At 48.3% G+C, this 18630-nt stretch overlaps 1 protein-coding gene across 1 annotated transcript in view; it reads left to right on the plus strand.

Annotated features, from left to right (window-relative positions):
- Positions 1-18630, plus strand: part of INPP5D (inositol polyphosphate-5-phosphatase D) — a 125406-nt gene that overhangs the window by 14443 nt on the left and 92333 nt on the right. Inside the window, exon 2 of the mRNA XM_021075030.2 lies at positions 646-709. Coding sequence (XP_020930689.1) covers positions 646-709 — 64 coding nt within the window. The remainder of the gene's footprint in view (positions 1-645; positions 710-18630) is intronic.

The raw sequence follows: 18630 nt of genomic DNA on the forward strand, positions 1-18630 counted from the left end.
TCTCAAAGGTTTTAGGGAAGTGAGAAGTAGTTCTTCTTCCTTCTCACCTTGGGGACCTCTGGACCAGAAGAAGACAGAGCTTCTAGAAAGAGAAGAGAATCCAGGATCCCTAGCACTTCCATGTTAGAAGCAACCCTAAGGCTCACTCACCAGCTGCTGGGGACAATCCGGGTCTCTGAAGGGATGGCAACTGACCTTTGCAAGAATAAACCTGTGGGGCAAAGTTCCCAAGAGAGGCAGCTCCAGTGGGTGGGGGAGCTCCACCTGAGGCTGAGCGAGCCTGGCCCTGGCCAGCATGGCCCCTCTCTGTGGCTGTGCCTGGCATGTATCCCGCATGTGCCCACCTTGCTCAGCCCACTGGAGTCTCCTTTCTTCTTAAACACCTCCTTTAGCTCCGTTCGTTTGGCCAACATGACAGCTCAGAGGTTGAAGAAGCCCTACCAGATGGCGGAATCCTCTAGACCAGACCACATAGCAGTCAAGGGCCAATGTGGATCATGTCCCAGAGACTCTACCCACCTTTTCCTGAAGCTCCTTGAATGCCAAGGGGGAGGGACGGGGGGCGAGCAGTGTTTCTGTCCAGGGTGGCTTGATGTCCAGAGAAAGGAGCGCATAGGCTCTAATTAAGTCTTTGGTCTCTTTCAGGTATCGGAATTGTGTTTACACTTACAGGATTCTGCCCAATGAGGATGATAAATTCACCGTTCAGGTAAGTCCTTTATAAACCTCGAAGTTTGACCCTAACTGGAGCCAGTATTGGCAGAGAAAGAGTAAAAAAAGGAAGAAGGGCAGAAAGTAGGTGCCCCAAGCAGCCTAAACATGAGGACTGGGCTGAGCCTATCTTTGTCCTAGAAGAGCCTGGGTGGGGCAGCTTTGCAAGCAGACAGTGAGCCTGCAAAGTGACCTGCCCTGTGACATGCTGGAGCAGGCACAACAGACATTATGTGTGTTCTTGTCCATGGGCATGAAGGGGAAATAATAGAAGAAGGATGCTCAGAGGTGAAGGAAACGTGACTGTGGCTTGTGGATTATTTTCCTCAGTGGGTTCACATGCGTGAGAGTGAGCGGCCCAGGAAGGAGAGGAGGAAGGGACCTTGCAGGAGAACGGGCCACGGTTTCTGAAGGGCTGGAAGCTTTCCCTAAGGATTAGCACGAAACAGTGCCTTTCAGTTGGTGGAAATCCGTCCTGTCAAAGGCCCATGCTCATGGCTTCTGGTTTCACCACATAAATTCCAAACATGGAAAACTTGCATTCTAGGTGAAAAAATTCTGTCTAGGTACACAAAGTTGGGGAAGACTACCCTTTATATGGCTTGCATGACAAACACCACGGGTGTTGTGTGACCACAGCGCATGACAACCGAGTGATGTGGAGGCCAGGGGAGCTATTTTTATCTGGCAAGAGAGCCGAGGGGTTGGTGGGGTGGGCAGAACAAAGGAGGTGATGCTCTCAGTGTCCACAGCGGGGGCAGGGAAGCCACACTGGGTTCTTGGGCCCTTGGTGAGAGGCACCAATAGATGGAGTGCCAAGCAGAGCAGCCAGGATAGACGAGGGTTGGGACAGGATGTCATGGAGGAGCAGTGACGGGGTCTGTGCTGTTTAATTGGAAAGAAGGTGGACTTGGAAGGGGCGAGGCGGCCTATAATCGCTGATTCTGGGACGTGATGGGAACATACATTTTGTGCAGAACTAGGATGCATAGTACAAACAGAGCTGGACTCAAGGGCAGGACAACAGGCAGGTCCCTGGGGCCAAGTCACTGGAAATGTGTCAAAAGGGTGAAGCTGTGCTGAGTAGAATGTTTCTGGGAAACAACTTATGGGCATCAAAGAAATCACTTCTGGAGTTCCCGTCATGGTGCAGCAGAAACGAATCCGACTAGGAAATGTGAGGTTGTGGGTTTGAATTCTGGCCTTGCTCAGTGGGTTAAGGATCTGGTATTGCCATGAACTGTGGTGTAGGTTGCAGACAAAGCTCGGATCTTGCGTTGCTGTGGCTGTGACATAGGCTGGCTGCTGTAGCTCCGATTGGACCCCTAGCCTGAGAATCTCCATATGCCACGTGTGCGGCCCTAGGAAGCAAAACATAAACAAACAAACAGACAAATAAATAAATTAAATAAATCACTTCTATTAGCCCCTTGGGACAGAGACGGAAACCCTCAGGGCTGTGCTTGAGCCAACCCAGGGTTTCATGAAGCTGCCTTCTCGGGGGGCTGGGACTGTGCTGCAGAGCTTCCATGTGGATGCAAGTTTGGGCTCAAGCGGAATTGCCTCGCCCCATAGAGGTCAGGCTGAGTGTTGCTTCTGGCGTCTTTGTCCTTCCCATGCACCAGCATCCAAAGACCATCCATTTGAATGTTTTGGATAGTCCAGGACACCCCCACGTCTCGGCCTCGTCACCAGGATCAGTGTTGCTACACCCACTGTGGGACGGTCCTTTCAAGACGGGGCAGCCGCTCATCTTTGGGACTGTTGCGTCTCCTGTGGGCTCCTCACCTGTCAGGGACGAGGCCGCCTGGGGCAGGCAGTGGGGCTCAATGGCCTCTGAGTTTTTCCAAGCCTAGGACCGCATAAACATTCCCACAGAATTTGGCATCCTTGATAGGTGATTTGCTGAAAGGAGTCTAAATTCTCTTAAGTTAAAAGTCAGTCAGTGCTTTTGATCTTTTTTTCCCCTTGTGGTTTCTTCTATTCCTTCAAAGGCGAGAAGACTCTAAGTATGACTAGGCCTTAAGTTGGAAAAGACATGACTTTGTGGCTTCTCGTGTAGAGTTTGTACCCACGGCTGGTAAACTTCTAGACTACGTGGAGGTCTACCCTCTCCCACCTTCACTCTTGCGGCCATGGCATCGTGTGTTCCTGGGAATGGCTCTCAGTCCTTCAGCAGCTTCAGAATCTGGGGCCTCATCAGGCTTTGTGGGGGTAAAACGAAAAGAGGCTTGCTAGGTGGGGGCGGGGGTGCAGGTGGATGTGTACAGGTCAAGAAGGCAGAAGCCTGGGAGCTGAGACAGAAGGGGCTTGGGGCTCTGCAACCCAGGTGCCACCTGCCACAACTCAGCCCTTCTTGGTACACCTGCCCTTTTTCCACCAACAGGCTCACCCCTGAGCTACAGGTCCCAAGAGGGAATATGGCTTGCTTGGGCATCAGCAGCTATCTCTGCACAGCCCTCTTCAGACCTGGGTATGATTGACTGTCTTGGAACAGGGGGCCACCCATGCCTCGGAGACAAGGCTAGAGTTGCAGGGACAGAGCTTGGTCCACGCTCAGCCAGGGTGCCAGGCAGGCAGGTTTCATGGAAGAGCTGGGGCCCTGCTGGTCGTGTCTGTCCCCCAACTCTGGCATTGGACCCATGGCCTCCCTGATGACCAACACCAGGGACCTGGGTATACAGGTTGCTGGGGAGGCCAGGCAGCCTGGGCAATTGCCACTCCTGAGGCTACAACTTCCTGTAAAACCGTAACACCTCACAAGATCCTCAGGGTGGCTGTGTGCCGAAGAGCAGGTTAAAGCACACGCACAGTTGGGCCAAGACCTGGAGCCATCAGAGGTTCAACAGTCACCCACTGGGGCTGATTTTAACTCGAGTTCCTCTTTTCATGTTGAGGCAAAACCTCATACTCTTTTCTGAGCTTAGCCACAGTTTCTAAATAACTCATTCCTTACACCTGAGTCTGCTCGGTGCCACCAAAATAGGAGGCTCCCCCAAATAAGAATCTGACCTGAAACGTTGCCAAGTGAAGCAGCAAAAGCTTTCATCTTATTTTAATTACCTTAGCTCTTCTCCCTGGGGCTTCTGTCTTTTTGACAAAAGCCGAAGAGCCACTCCATCTCTGTTCCCACAAAGCGACCTCATGAAGTCGGCCACACATTGTGGCCTGGGACGGTCCCATGTACCTCAGGAAGGGGAATGACCCTGCCACTTGGTGACTATTCTTACTCCAGTTTGCTCAGACTTAGGAAGAATCAGAGATGGGAGGGAAGGATGTAAGCTGTAACTTCCTTCAATCCCTGGGCTTTAAGTACACACGTTGCTGAGTCCTGCAAAAAAAACCGGGGCTCATGGTCCGGTCCCAGACCTGCCCAAATAGGCCTTCTTTCTTTAACCCCAGAAAGTGTGTCCAAACCTCGTTGGGTGTCAAATTCCTTGGGGCAGGATGGACTCGGCCCCAGGAGGACAGGAGGCAGGAAGATGAAGCCTCTCAAGAGAGAGGCTTCTTTTCCTCCCATGGCTGTAGATACCATTTGATCACAGATGACATGTGGTTCTTAGGGTAAATCAGTAAGGGACCTGGAACACAAGCAGGCCACCCTGTTCCCAACTGGGTCAAGTCAAGATTGTCCCAGCTGTGTGGCCTTGGCCAAGGAGGTGACTTTGCTGGAAAGTGGGACTCACACATGTGCCTCCCAGAGTGTGTGCAAAACACCCAGCCTGGGGGAGTGGTTAGCGTGGGGGAGCTGCCCACCCTGACATTACCGCCTTTAAAAAAGAAAAAAAAGAAGTATATTGATTCACTATGTTGTGTGAATTTTACAAAGTGATTCAGTTATACACTATATACACACACACACATATACACAGTGATTAAGGTATATATTTATATTTACGTGTGTGTGTGTGTGTGTGTGTGCATATATATATATGTGTGTGTATATATATATGCACACACACACACACTTTTTCAGATTCTTTTTCCATGAAGGTTATTACAGAAAATTTAGTATAGTTCCCTGTGCTGTACTGTGGGCCATTGTTGATTATTTATTTTATATGCAGTAGTGTGTGCAGGTTAATGTCACACTCCTTTATCCCCCCATTTCCCCGTTGGTAACCACAGGTGTGTTTTCTCTGTCTGTGGGTCTCTTATTGTCTCTATTTGGTGTGAGAGGGAACAGACCCCATAAAGAATGATGGCCTCTGTGAAGCAGCGTAAGTCACTTCTGCCTCATGCTTGGATGAGGGAGGAGGGAAGAACAGAGGGAAAAATGAGATGGAAAAAGGAAGAGAACGACAATGAAGAGAAAGAAGGAAGGAACAAATGAAAGCGGGAAAGAGAAAGATGAGGAAAAAGGGAAGGAAGAGGCAGAGGGAGAGGTGAGGGGGCCGTTCCAACAGATGGAAAGGTAGAATCTGGCATGGGGCAAAGAGGAAGCAGAGAAGGGGGAGGGAGAGAGGCTGTGTCCTGGAAGGATGTTCTAGAAGATTCTAGGCAGTGCCTAGGGCTGGCAGGAAGGGGGGCAGGTTTTGTGGTGACCAGGCTCCCCCAGGACTGCTCCTGGGCCTGTGGATTTCCGTGTCTCCATCACAGTGGATTTGCTAAGCTGTTGTTCTATAGCCCTTGACCGTGAGGACCTCCTGGACTGGAGGCTGAGCTGCTGCTGCTGGAGTGGGCAGGGCTAGGAGCGCCGGGGGGGACCAGCCCCTCCGCCCCGAGTTCCCGCACCCACAGTGGGCTTCTGGTAAGGCCCAGACACCTTCCCTAACTTGGAAAGGGAAGTGACCCTTGGAGGAGGAGCACTGAGTCCAGAAGCAGCTCTGAGGCTCCTGCTGCCTTTGGCAATGACCGTCCTCCCTAGGACACCACGGGCAAGCTCCAGGCAGGATGGGCAGTCCTGAGGGGCCAGCTTGAGGGAGACAGAGGCGAGGGCCCAGGGCTTGTCATTGGCCTTTGGGCGTGTCACATAAACGGCCTGATGCCACAATCCAAGGAACGGGGCCTTCAGGTCCATTCCCCACAACCTCCTTGCTGTTCTTCTGACATCCTTCCTACCAAGAAGAATAAAGCAGAAAACAAAAACCACCTGATCCCGGGTCACCAAGCACAAGTGGCTGCAAACTTCAGGTCTTTCTCCAGGGTTGAGATTCTGTCCAGGATGTTGACTGTTGAAGTCGAGTCAGGGCCATGCACAGGTCTTCAGGCAAGTCTGGGTGGAGAGAGAATTAGAAACTCGCAGCTCCTGGCCTCTCAATGTTCTCTCCCCATTTGGAAGAACCCCCACCCCGCCCCCGCCGGGGCTCCAGCCGTTGGGTGAGAGACCCATGACTCAGTTCCTGGTCTCGGACGGGGCCGTCACGTTGCTCCGGGCAGTGTGGCTTTGGCAGAGAGAAAACAAAACAACTTTCTAAAAGCTGTTCCGTCACAAGTGTCCGGGCGGTTGACGGTTGAGCCATTGTTATAAAGCTCAGGAAGAGGGTGGCAGCTGGTATTGTTCTGCGTGGTCACCGAGTGAAGTTAAGATTCCGTCTGAGCCGCCGGGCGAAGGATGTGGCTCTAACACACACTTCCTGGCATTGCACAAGAGGGAGCAGAAAAGGCACAGGCGACAGGAGCCACGGGGGGCCAGGGCTGCCGTGCGGAACTCCCTGGTGGCCAGGCAGCCCCTCTAGGCCATGACTGCCACGTTCTAGAAGGCTCCATTTTCAAGTTCATTTCTTTTAGTTTTTCTTTTCGTTTCCTTTTAGTTTAATCTGCTCTCCAACAAGGACAGGTCTGTTTTCTAAGCTTCTAAAGATCTCAAAATAGTCTCCAGTTGCCTTCAGATTCAACAGGCAATTTGGATGGCAATCAAATTCTTGGGGATCAAGTGTTCCCCCTTCAAATTCCATAGAGGTGTTGTTCCACTGCCTTCAGAAACTCAGTATCACGTATAACCCTACATGTCACGTCCAAGGCCAAGCTGCTACCAGTTCCTTAAGAGGGAACCTTCTTTTTTTTCTTTCTTTCTTTTTCTGCTTGGAAGCTGGTGGGAATTCTTTTCCACCCTTATCATTTTTCTTTTGTCAACAGTTCCTAGAATGTGTTCAGCCTGTTCACTTTGCAGAGCTGGGTCTTTCTTTGGCTCAGAAAACTTTTCTTCAGTTTGCTCTTTAAGTTTTTATTCCAGCTCTTCTGGTTTCTGTTTATTCTCTCTACTTCCAAATGACTGTCTTCATGCTTTTCCCCTCTCCTGCCCCCCCTCCAGCCATCTTGTCTCATGCTCCAAACCTTCTGGTCCACCTTGCCCTGGGACATGGGCGCCTTTCCTCTTTCTTGCCCAAAGCAGAGCCCACACCGGGCCCAATGCCAGCCGTGGTTGGTGGGTTTAGGCACAAGAATAAGGTAATGAGATCTATGGGAATAGGATGCAATCGTAACCAATGAAATGAGAAGGGAAGATTCCATGGAGCTTCTGTTACAGTTGATTTGTCTTAGAAGGTGACACAAGGATGAAATGGTTCCTCTGCTACCTTTGGAACCTGTCATAGGATGCGATAGCTGGGGCTGTTGCTGCCATCTTGCAACCATGAGGGAAGTAGCTGGAAACTGAGGCCCGTATGCAGAGGACAGAGCAGAAAGATGAAATGAACCTGAGGCTTCAATGGTGCCATCGAATTAACTGAGCTCAATTCAGCAGCTTGGCCTCCAGACTTCCTCTTTGTGAGATTATTAATTCCTTTTTGTTCAAGTAGTTAAATTGGGGTTTTCTCTTACCTGCACCTAAGAGTACCTTCATATGCAAATGTTTGGGCTATCCCAGGGGAATTTCAAAAGAGAAAAAGAAATTTTTAAATTGAACATCAACTTGCACTGCTCCAGGAGCTCACAAGCCGTGGTCTGAGGCGCGTAGCCCTCCATCCTCGCCCCGCCTCAGCGTGGCCTGCGCTGTGTTACCTCCCAACCCACCCAGACAGTTGCAATGACTTGTCGCCACGCCCCACATCCTAGGGGTCTGTATCCTTTTCTCCCACTCTGCCCAGAAAAAGCACAAAACCCAGTCCCTATGTTAGCAGTTACTTCTTCAAGATCAGGTTCTGGGTCGAACCTTATTACAGTAAGAGGCTGCTTAAGGTTACCCAACAGAAGAGTCTTTCCTCTAAGAAAAGATCCCTGATTCCTGCAGAAAATTATATACCCCCCAGCTCTCTAACCCCTTACCCTGCTTTATTTTCTCCATGGCAATTGTCAGTACCTGACTTTATATTCTTGTGACTTGATTCATTCGTTGGCTGGCTTAGAACTGATCCTGGCATATAGGGAGCACTCAGTAGCTACTTAGCGAATCAGTGAATTTGCTGCCATCCTTAAGAATATAGAAAGATCAGGTATCTCCTTGAAAATTCTGAGTTCCTATTATGGCTCAGCAGGTTAAGAACCCGACACAGTGTCTGTGAGGTTGCGGGTTTAATCCCTGGTCTTGCTCGGTGGGTTAAGGATTCTGCGTTGCTGTGGCTGTGGTGAAATTCTGACCTCTTTTGCCCTTGCTGCTCGTATCCTTCTTAATTGGGTCCAGACTGTCCACAGGATCTACGGGCTCGTCACTGGTTTCTCGTGCCTTGGTGGATCACGTCTGCATTCCAGGCAGGCTGTTTCGTGGTCTTGGTTTTGCTGTCACTCCCTCCAGTGTGGACTTTAATGTCGCCGGGGAGTTTTCCATTTGGGTGTGAGCCTGCGTTATTGGCCCGGCACCCCGTTTACCTGGTGCCATTGCCTTCTCTTTTTCCCATTCCCTGCTTGTGGGTTTTCACTCCTGCGTCCCAAAGGCCTTGCCTTTCCACACCCACGTGAAGGTGTTTCTAGTTCCTGGGGCAGCGGATTCAGAGAAGGCTTCCCCTGGGTCTCATCCTCTCCAGTCCTCAATTTCCTCATCAGAAATATCAGGATAGCGGCACTACTTCTCCCAGAGGGAGACTTCCAGGACCAGAGAGGGTTCCCGCGAAGCAGGTAGTGCTGGACCCGGGCGTAACCCAGTGAAAGATGGTTTTATGATAACGAGCAAGTGGGGAGAGAGGCCCAGAAGCCAGTCAGCTAATCAGCACCTGGGCAGAGCTACCCAAGCAGAAGCCCAGGCCTGCGGACTGGCCACGAGTTGGAGATGCCAGGCTCAGGGGAGGGAGAAAGTGCTAAGATTCGGAGACACAACAGATGCAGGAGTTCCGGAACAGGTGCCAGAGAGTCTGGAAGGACTTGGAAAAAGAATGAGTGGCCAGGAATCCTGACGGGTCCCAGATCACAGCCCAGGATAAGGAGGGGAAGGAGGAAGCCAAGGTTAACCCCCTCTGTCTTTTCTGTATCAGGACCCACTTGAGAACTGGGATTGTCTTATGTCTGCCATTTGGGCCAGGTAAAGAACTGAGGAAGCCAGGGACAGGGGGTCAGGGTGGGGCTGGTCCCTGGGGTCCCCCTAGGCAGGAGTAAGAGCCCTGAGGATACCAGCGGGGCCAGAGGGAAGGTCCCTCGACACCCCTGGAGCCGAGCTGATCAGCCTTTTCGCCTTCACTTATTAAACCCTTCTGAGGAGCCGGGCACTTAATATACATTCTCTAATCCTGGGAGGGAGGTATTATTAATATTATAATTAATTATTAAAATAATTACCAACATTATAAATAATTATAATATTATTAACATTATAATTAATTGTTATATTAATATAATTATTAACATGCCCATTTGAAACACGAGGAAACTAAGACTCTGATGGGATAACCCTGTTTGCTTGGTTCATACAACTGGTCAGTTACAGAACAAGGATGTCACTTGACCAGCCATGCTGTGGCTTAAGGGCCAGGCCACCCTCCTCCTCGTTGGCTTGGCTCTTAGTCACTGAGGCATCCAGTGGCTGGAAGGTGAGCGCCAGATTAAATCGGATGGTGCCGCCGTGTTCGGCTACTGGCCTTTGCTTTCCAACCACCGAAGGCTGGCCCAGCTGTGGCACCACCTGTTAAGGGCATTGGCGCCATTAACCTTGCACAGGGCTCCAGATGAGCCTACTGTGAAGCTGAGTCCAATCAGCATTAGATCCGTGTCTCCTGCCGTGGTCCTGGATGACTTCGGTCCTTCTGGAGTGACTTAGCTGAGAGACGCCCCATGGCCATTTATCCCCTCATTCATTCGGCAAATCTTAGTTGGGCTCAGAAGGTACCACAGTCAACCTCATCAGCCCAGTCCCTGCCCTCATGGGACATTCTGTTTAGAAACAGATGGCAACCAGTTATTAAGATGACCCAGCGAACACCCCGGGTTCATAGAGCTTGAAGTGGCTTCTGCAGCAAAAGGAGCTCCCCTTAAAGGGAGGAAATTTTACCCTGTCTTCTGTGCTCCCCAAGCACTTTCCCTCTTCCCCCAACCTGTCCAGCCCGTGTCTGCCTCTGCCATTGAGCTGTGGGTGCCTCGGGAGCCGGGGTGGCCTCCCTTGCCCCTGTGTCTTCCCTAGAATCTGACCCAGGGCAGGACTTAGGGCCATTGTCAAAGGAAAGGCCCAACTGGGCTTGGCTTGACCGTGCTGTTCCTACTTACCTCTCAGGGCTCAAGAGACCTTTTGAGGTTAAACTTAACCTCCCTGTTCTTGGCAGAGATGTACCCCATTTTGAGTAGCCCCAAGATAGACGAATCCAAACCCCCCCCCCACAAATTGAACTAATGAGTAGGCCATCAGCGGAGCATTTTTTACAAAGGGCGTCACCAAAAGAGAGTGAGGTGGGAGTTCCCAAAGTCCCTTCATTTCAGCTGCTCCTGACTGTCCACGTCCAGAAGCTCCAGGAGGCTGACCGCTGTCACGGTGTCCGCCTGTCTTTCCCCATGATTATGCCCCTCCCCCCACCGCCATGACCTGGGAGGGGGGGAGTTCTGACGTCTTAAAATGAAGAAGTGTGTTTTCCCAAATCCAATGTATCTGTCAAAGGGACCCTCCTAGGATCCCCAAAAGAGGCCTTAGGACCTCATACGGGACAAGGAGAGGACACCGTCCCGGGCTTTGAAGAGGGAAACCAGACGTTCAAATAAGCAGATTGACAGGTTACTCGGGAGTCTGCAAGAAAGACCATTGGCTGCGCAGGAAACAAGGCAAGAGAATGGCTGTCTCCTCCTGGGAAGGTATTGAGGGGATGGACTCCCCCTGCCCCAGGATCTTTGCACTTGCCCTGGCCTCTGCCTACAACTCTGTCCCCCACATCACCGCACAGCTAACTGTCCCGACATTACCCCCAGGTCTCCTCATCTAAAGTCATGCCCGGCCTGGTGGTCATTCTCCATTATACCCTTGCTTTATTTTTCTCCATACCCTTATCGTGTCTGCGCCAGTATTAGCTTCCTCCTGCCGCTGTAACATGTCACCACAAGTGTAGTGTTAAAAGCAATGCAGATTTATCACCTTACAGTTCTGGGGGTTGGAAATCTGCAATAGGTCTCAATGAGCTAAGACCAAGGTGCAGGCAGGGCTGTGCTCCTTGGCTCCTGGCCCCTTTCTTCATCTTCAAAGCCAGAGATGGCCGGTCAGGCTTTGTCACTATGCCACTTCCCTCTTTATAAGGATTCTTAAGATTTGCTTGGGTCACCTAAATCATTCAAGATAATCTCCCCATCTCAAGGTCGGTACTTAGCATCGTTAATTCCCTCTGCATCTTAATCCCCCCACGCCCTGAAACAAAACACCTTCACAGGTCCCAGGGATGGGGACGTGGGCATCTTTGAGGGTCTGTGGTTCTGCCCACCCCCGTGACTGTCTTTGTCACTTAATGACCTGCTCGTTTGTCATCTGTCTCTGTCATGAGGATGTAAGACCCAGGAGAGCTAAGACCTCATCTGTCTTGCTCCCCACTATGCCTGCAGCTTCCAGGAAAGCACCTGACTCAATAAGTATTTGCTAAATGTTTGAATGAGGTGTGAGAGAACAGCTTTCATTTCTTTACTTGTAAAAGGAGGGCAGTGGACTCCAAATGCCTTCCTGCTCTAAAATTCTATGACTCCTTCTGTGGCAATTACATCAGCTGAAGCTTAGGAGAAGGGAGGGTTCAGGGCAGCTGTTTCATAATCTGCTCGGCGTGCAGGGGTGCCGTGGGTGCAGCAGGAGCTGGGTCTGGGATGAAGTCAAGGCAGCGGGGGAACCTGGGGGTGAGCTGCAGAGTCAAGCAGGAGCTGCCTCTGGGCTTCATCTGCCCGGAGGCAGCTCCTCTCCAAGCTGACTCCCGGGCTCGAGGACACAGAGCTTGTCTGCCAGCTGTCACTTCTGTCTCCCTCAGAGCACCTCGAGAGTTTCCCAAAAAGAAAAGAAACGCAAGCTAGAAAGAAGAACATCTAAAGGATATGTAATTAAGGATAAAAATATCCCTCCTAAGCTCCCAGCAATGGGAAAATAGAAAACGCTCCTGTTGCCAGGACCACTGGAGCCATGAAAGGCTTTTGAAAGGTAATGATTAATACAGGTTTCTAGTGCTGATGAGCTTGTACAATTAGAAATACCAGCTCTGTCCAAGCAGTGCCAAAGGATGTGTGGTTAAATTCTCACAAGGGAGGAGTCTAAACTGGGCAGCCTCTTAAAGACAGGACCTTTATGGAGTTACCGTCGTGGCGCAGTGGTTAATGAATCTGACTAGGAACCATGAGGTTGCGGGTTCGATCCCCGGCCTCGCTCAGTGGGTTAAGGATCCGGTGTTGCCGTGAGCTGTGGTGTGGGTCACAGACTTGGCTCAGATCCCGCATTGCTGTGGCTCTGGCGTAGGCTGGGAGCTACAGCTCCAACTGGAGCCCTAGCCTGGGAACCTCCATATGCCACAGGAACTGCCCCAGAAAAGGCAAAAAAAAAAAAAAAAAAAGACAGGACCTTTGCTTGGGGTGCAAGAAAAGGGGAAATGGAAATAGCAAAGACAACAAGCTTCCTCCACGGCGTGTGTCAGAGGGAAATGGCTATTTTAAAGGCAGATTTTGCATACTGGACGAGGCGGAGATCTTAGAAACCCCAGCACCACCCCTTCGATCCCCGTGTCCCACCCCCTCTGCAATCTTAAGACAGACCGAGCCACACCACAGGCCCCAGGCCTCTGACACTTTCTGGTCCCAGATGGCCAGAGGCACCTCCCCCAGCCCTCCCCACCCCACACCCAGCCCCCTGCACCCATCAGCCCCACCCCGTGCTTTGCATCTAGAAGTGTTTATTCCTGGGAGTTCCATCCGTCTTGGCTCAGTGGTAAGTGGCTGAGTGGTAACTAACCGACTAGTATCCATGAGGACTCGGGTTTGATCCCTGGCCTCGCTCAGTGGGTCAAGGATCCAGCGCTGCCTTGAGCTGTGGTGTAGGTCGCAGATGCGGCTCGGATAGGACGTTACTGTGGCTGTGGTGCAGGCCGGCAGCAACAGCTCCAGTTGGACCCCTAGCCTGAGAACTTCCATATGCCGCGGGTACAGCCCTAAAAAGCAAAAAAGAAAAGAAAAGAAAAACAAACAGAGCTTTAAAATAAATAAGGGTTTATTCCTGGTGGTGCAAGTGAACAAATTTGGATGCCTGTGACGAACATGGTAACACAGGAAGAAGCAGGAAGATAAATCAAGCAGTGTATGTCCTAAGAGAGGTGGAGACATAAGCAGCTTTCCAATCTGAGTGCAGCGCAAGGTCCTGTGGTTTTACGCAGCTCAGCCTGAACCACGAAGCTGCTCTCTGGGCTAACTCCTCTTTTCTGTATTAAGAAGGATTCCTGCAGATCAGTGTCTGCCGTCTCTGCCTTTTCTCTTAAGGAAAGTAGCAGCTGGGGGTAAGGAAGTTCAAATCGAAAATACAAAACAGAAATAAAACCCCCTGACGGTGAAACAGGCTTTGCTTTTTGGAAAACTGTCACTGTAAATACGTTTCTCTAAAATTTAACTTTCGAAACAATGGGGCATCTTAAAAATAGTCTTAAGGAGCTTATGCTAAGTATTTTGAATATTCATGGAGGTAAATCTTTAAATGTCAACCGTCCTGTGATATTTGGGGGAGAAAAGAGCTGCCAAAATTTGGCAGGAAAAGTATCATGCCTGGTCAGCTGCAGTGAACGGGGCACACTTGTAAGTGTGCTGTGATTCCCTTTAAAAGTAAAGATCGGAGTTCCCTGGGGGGCCTAGCGATGAAAGGATCGAGCCTCGTCACTGCTGTGGCTTGGGTCCCTGCGGCAGCACAGGTTCAATCCCTGGCCTAGGAACTTCTGCATGCAGGCATGGCAAAATAAATAATAAATAATAAAATGAAAGTGCAGGTCGTCAAACAGGTGCAAGCTTCCAGCCATAAAACACATCAGTCCTGAACGTAAGGTACAGCATGGCAACTATGGTTAGTAATGCTATATTGTATATTTGAAAGTTCCTAGGAACGTCTGTCTGATGAGAGTGTGTCTTATCAGAAGAAAAAATAAAAGGTAACTCCGTATGCTGGGAAATGTTAACCAGACATACCGTGGTGATCGACTGGTGAACACCCAGAGCTAACATGATGTTATCTATCAATCGCAGCTCAGTTTTTAACGTAAACATGTAATGTAAAAAGTTGTTGCGAGTATTGCCCAGGATCAGATAGTAATAATAATAATAACAACAGCATCATTGCTTAGAGTCCTCATGCCGTTCAGACTTCCCTCCTTCTCCTAAGCTCCTGGTGGCTTCAGGCCACACCGCCTTTGGCTGATAAATATGTTCTCACTAGTATCTCCTGATGCCCCTCTGCTGCCTCCCACCCTGCCAGTCCTGTTCCGCTCCCCGCGGTCTAAGAGGCAGACATTGGTCTCCTCCCTGGTAGAGCCCAGGAGACTCTCTAGAGCTGGTCATGCAGCAGCCACTGTCCACATGTGGCCATCAAGCACATGTTGTGAAATGCGGCCAGTCCAAACTGAGATGGGCCAAGTGCACAGTGCAGAGATTTCAAAGATTTCAGATGTATCTCATGATAATTTTCATTGCCTATTGAAATCCTGTTACTTTCAAATATATCTCGTAATGCATTTCAAAGATTTCAAAGATTCCAAATGCATCTCATAATAATTTTCATTGCCTATTGAAATCCTGTTATTTTCAAATGTATCTCATAATAAATTGCCAATTGAAATCCTATTATTTTGGACATATTGGGTTAAATAAAATATAATCATCAAATTAGTTTCACCTGATTTTTAAAAAGTCTTTTTAATGTGGCTACTAGAAAATTTGAAAACACGTATAAGCCTCATATTTTATTTCTGCTGGATGGCCTTGCTTTAGAGCCTTGCTACTCCAAGTGTGGTCCACGGACCAGCATCAGCAGCATCACCCTAGAGCTTGTTAGAAGTGCAGAGAAGCAGGCCCAGCCCTACTGAGTCAGACTCGGCATTTAAATGAGATCCTCAAGTGATTCAGTGTAGCTGTTAAAGTCTGAACACCACGCGGAGGTGGGGGAAGCAGCAGTGAGAGTCACACGGGGAGGGAGTGCACATCAGGGCAAACGCTGCAGGAGATTCATCAACATCCGCGGCTCGTGGTCCCCGTGAGGAATGCCGCCCCCCCCCCCCCGCGCCCCGCCGAATGTGTCTAACAGGTGCCTTATATGTGATTTCAAATTTTCTAGTAGCCACAGTAAGAAGATGTACCGGCAAAAATACATGTGCAAGAACCTTCACGGCAGCATCACTTCCAAAATGGGACCAAGAAGAACCAGCAGAGCACAAAAATGTGATGAATAGGGAACTGTTACATAAAGTGTACTCTGACCAGTTTTTTGTTTTTGTTTTTTTTTTTTTTTTTGAGTTAAGGTAGATCTGTGTGTAATAGGTTGGAAATATCTCCAAACCTTTAAAAGTAGGTGCAGGATGATATTATCACATGAGAGTTTGAGGTGTTAGTTTGCTAAGGGGTAAGAGTATATACAGAGTATTGGGCATAGATCAGAGTTGACAGGAAGGATAGCTGAGAAACTAACCAGTGGAGCAAGAATAGGAGTTGCCATTGGGGGTAACCCACAAGAGAAGGGGACTTCTACTTTGCAATTTATACCCCTTAGTACGGATTTTTTTTTTTTTTTTTTTTTTTAGATTTGCTTATTCTGGACTCAATTTTTGTAACTACAGCCCATGTATAATACTTAAATTTTTTTTCACTTCTTGTCTTTCTTTAAAAATTTTTTTTATTACAGGAAACAGGATCATCTCAGAAAATCTGGGGGTGAGGTTGTGGTTGCATGGTGTCCCAAATAGAAGTCCCATCAGAGAAAATTGGGAAGAAAGGTTGAGATCAGACTGAAATGAAAGGCTTAAGCCCTGGGCTGGAGAGTTTGATTTGGAGTCTGTTCAGCAGATGGTGCCCTGGAAGCAGGGGGCGGGGGGGGGGGTGTCTGTTTTTGTTGCTTGGTATAAATTGAGGTGCAATTCGCATAGCCCCAAATTAACCATTTTAAAGTGAATAATTCCATGGCACTTAGTACATTCACAGTGTTTTGCCAAAAACTTTTTTTTCCATTTAATTGCCTTTTATTCCCTATACGCCTCTGGGAAAAGCATGCATGTTGAATTTAAACCTCCCAAGGCAAAAACTGGGTGGTGGAGTAATTTTTTGTTTTTTGAACAATTTGTTGTCACTGTTGTGTAAAACTCTACTAGTGGGGACCCCTGAGTGGGCAGGGACAGAGCCCTCAAGGCAGGACCTCTAAAGCCTCTTGCTTGTTCTCAGGCAGGAGCTCTGTGGGTCAGTGGGGTCAGTGGGTTCAGGGGTTGGCAGTGAGACCCCAGCAGTAAGAACCTCAAGACCCTTGTTGGAGGACAAGGATGATAATTCTGCCTAATAACAGCTGCTACTGTTTCTTTCTCTTTCTCTCTCTCTCTCTTTTTTTTTTTCTTTCTTTTTCAACCCAAGGGAAATATGAATATATTTTTTAAAAGCATTCAAACAAAACAGAAGCACAGAGTAGAAAGCGAAAGTCTGCCCTCAGCATCCCCACTCCCCTGTCACCTCTGCAAGAGGAACCTCAGCTGGTAGCGTGGCATTTGCCATTTTAGGCATCTTTGCATAGAACCATGAGCCTGGACAAATACACAGCGGTGTGTTTTTTTGTTTTTAATAAGTCGAATCATGCTGTGCATATTGTTCTGTAATTTGCTCTCTTCTCTGTGCCGCGTGTCTCTGAGATCTGAGTCCGGTCCCATGCCCTTGTGCTTTTTAGCTGTCATGCGATACAGTTCGCCCGCCTTCTCTTAGACAATTTTTTTGTTTGGTTGTTTGCTTTTGGTTTTTGGTGATGACAACACAAACAACATAGCAATAAGCGGTAGGTTTGCCTGTGCTGTGCACATGTGCAAGTTCTTCCTAGGATGAGATATTACGAGGTTGAGGCGACGCGTGTTTTTATTGCAGATACAGCCAAACGGCTCTGCCAGAGGCTCTTCTGATGAGCCAGCTCAGCTCCTACCTGGTGTCACTTGGCACCCACCAGGCCCCCACGTCTTCTCAATACTGAATGTCACCGGTGTTATTTTCATGAAACAGTGGGTAAAATACACAGTCCCAATATTTTAGTTCGTATTGCCCTCATGCGCAATGAGAATAAGCATATATTTCATATAGGCATTGGCTATTTGCATTTCTTTTCCTGTGAATTGGCTATTTATATTCTTTGTCGGTTTTTTCCTTCTTAAGAATTGTTCTGATTATAAAAAGCTCTTTGTATGTTTTGCGTATTAATTTTTTTTAGTTACAATGTAAATATTTTCTCCCAGCCTGTCATTTTTGAAAAACTTTGTTTATGGTTCATTTGTCATGAGGAGGTTTACAACGTTTTGTAGTCAAATGTTTTCATTTATGGATCGTGGGTTTTGTGAGTCATTCATCGCAGTATTATTTATCTGGGGGAAATATTTTCTCCTAACACTTTTAAAATCAGCTTTTATGTTTTAGCTCTTTATATTTGCATTGGGTATAAAATAGAGAATATAACCCCATCCTCCGAGTGGATAGCCACACCATATAATAATAATCCCTTCATGGAGTTCCCTGGTGGCTCAGTGGGTTAAGGATCTGGCATTGTCACTGCTGTGGTGTGGATTCAGTCCCTGGCCTGGGAACCTCCACATGCTACAGGTGCGTCAATCAATCAGTCAATAATGCATCCTTTTTCCATGGATTAGCAATGCCATCAACGTAATAAATTCACATAGTCTTAATCTAAGTTTGGAATCTTAATTCTGTTCCACTGACTGATGCATCTATTCTTGCCCCAATTCCATGAATGTTCATTGCTGTTGCTTGATTGCATGTATCTGGTCAACTGAGTTCTATTCATTGTTCTTCTCTTTATTCCTGGGTGGTCTCTGCATTTTCTTTTCCAGGTGAATTTTATAATTTTACTTGGAAAGTGCCCTAAAAAAAATCCAGTTGGAATTTTTATGTAGTTACATTGAATTTATAGATTCATTAGAAGATAACTCATATCCTTATACTATTAAGTCCTTCCATCAGACAGCACAGTCTATTCAGAGTTTTTTCATATCTCTCTTGTGCTGTCTTTTATATTTTCTCCATGTAGTTCCTACGTCTTCACTGTTACTGGGTGTGATGTAGTCTTAGTTACCTTGGCAAACAGAAGCTGACTTTTCCACGACATTTTCTGATGGGGGTTTGTTGGTGTCCAGGAAAATTACGGTTTTTGGAGAATGAAATTCCATGGTTTTTGATAGATGAAAATTATGGGGTCATCTATCATCCTGAATTACCTTATGAGTTTTAATCATTGAACATATTCCTTGGCTTCTCTAGGTACATGATCTTGCTGCCTGCAAATAATGATCAATTGTCTCTTTTTCTCAATATGAGTCATTGGTGGGGTGGGAAGTTGTTTTGGCTTGTTTTTTGCTAGCTGGGACCCACAGTGCTGAGATGCAGGTTAGT

This window comes from Sus scrofa, chromosome 15 (genome assembly GCF_054392235.1).
Source record: "Sus scrofa isolate SSC_HxYL_T2T_F1_AM1 chromosome 15, Sscrofa_HxYL_maternal_Yorkshire_Landrace_v2.0, whole genome shotgun sequence".
NCBI classification, from domain to species: domain Eukaryota; kingdom Metazoa; phylum Chordata; class Mammalia; order Artiodactyla; family Suidae; genus Sus; species Sus scrofa.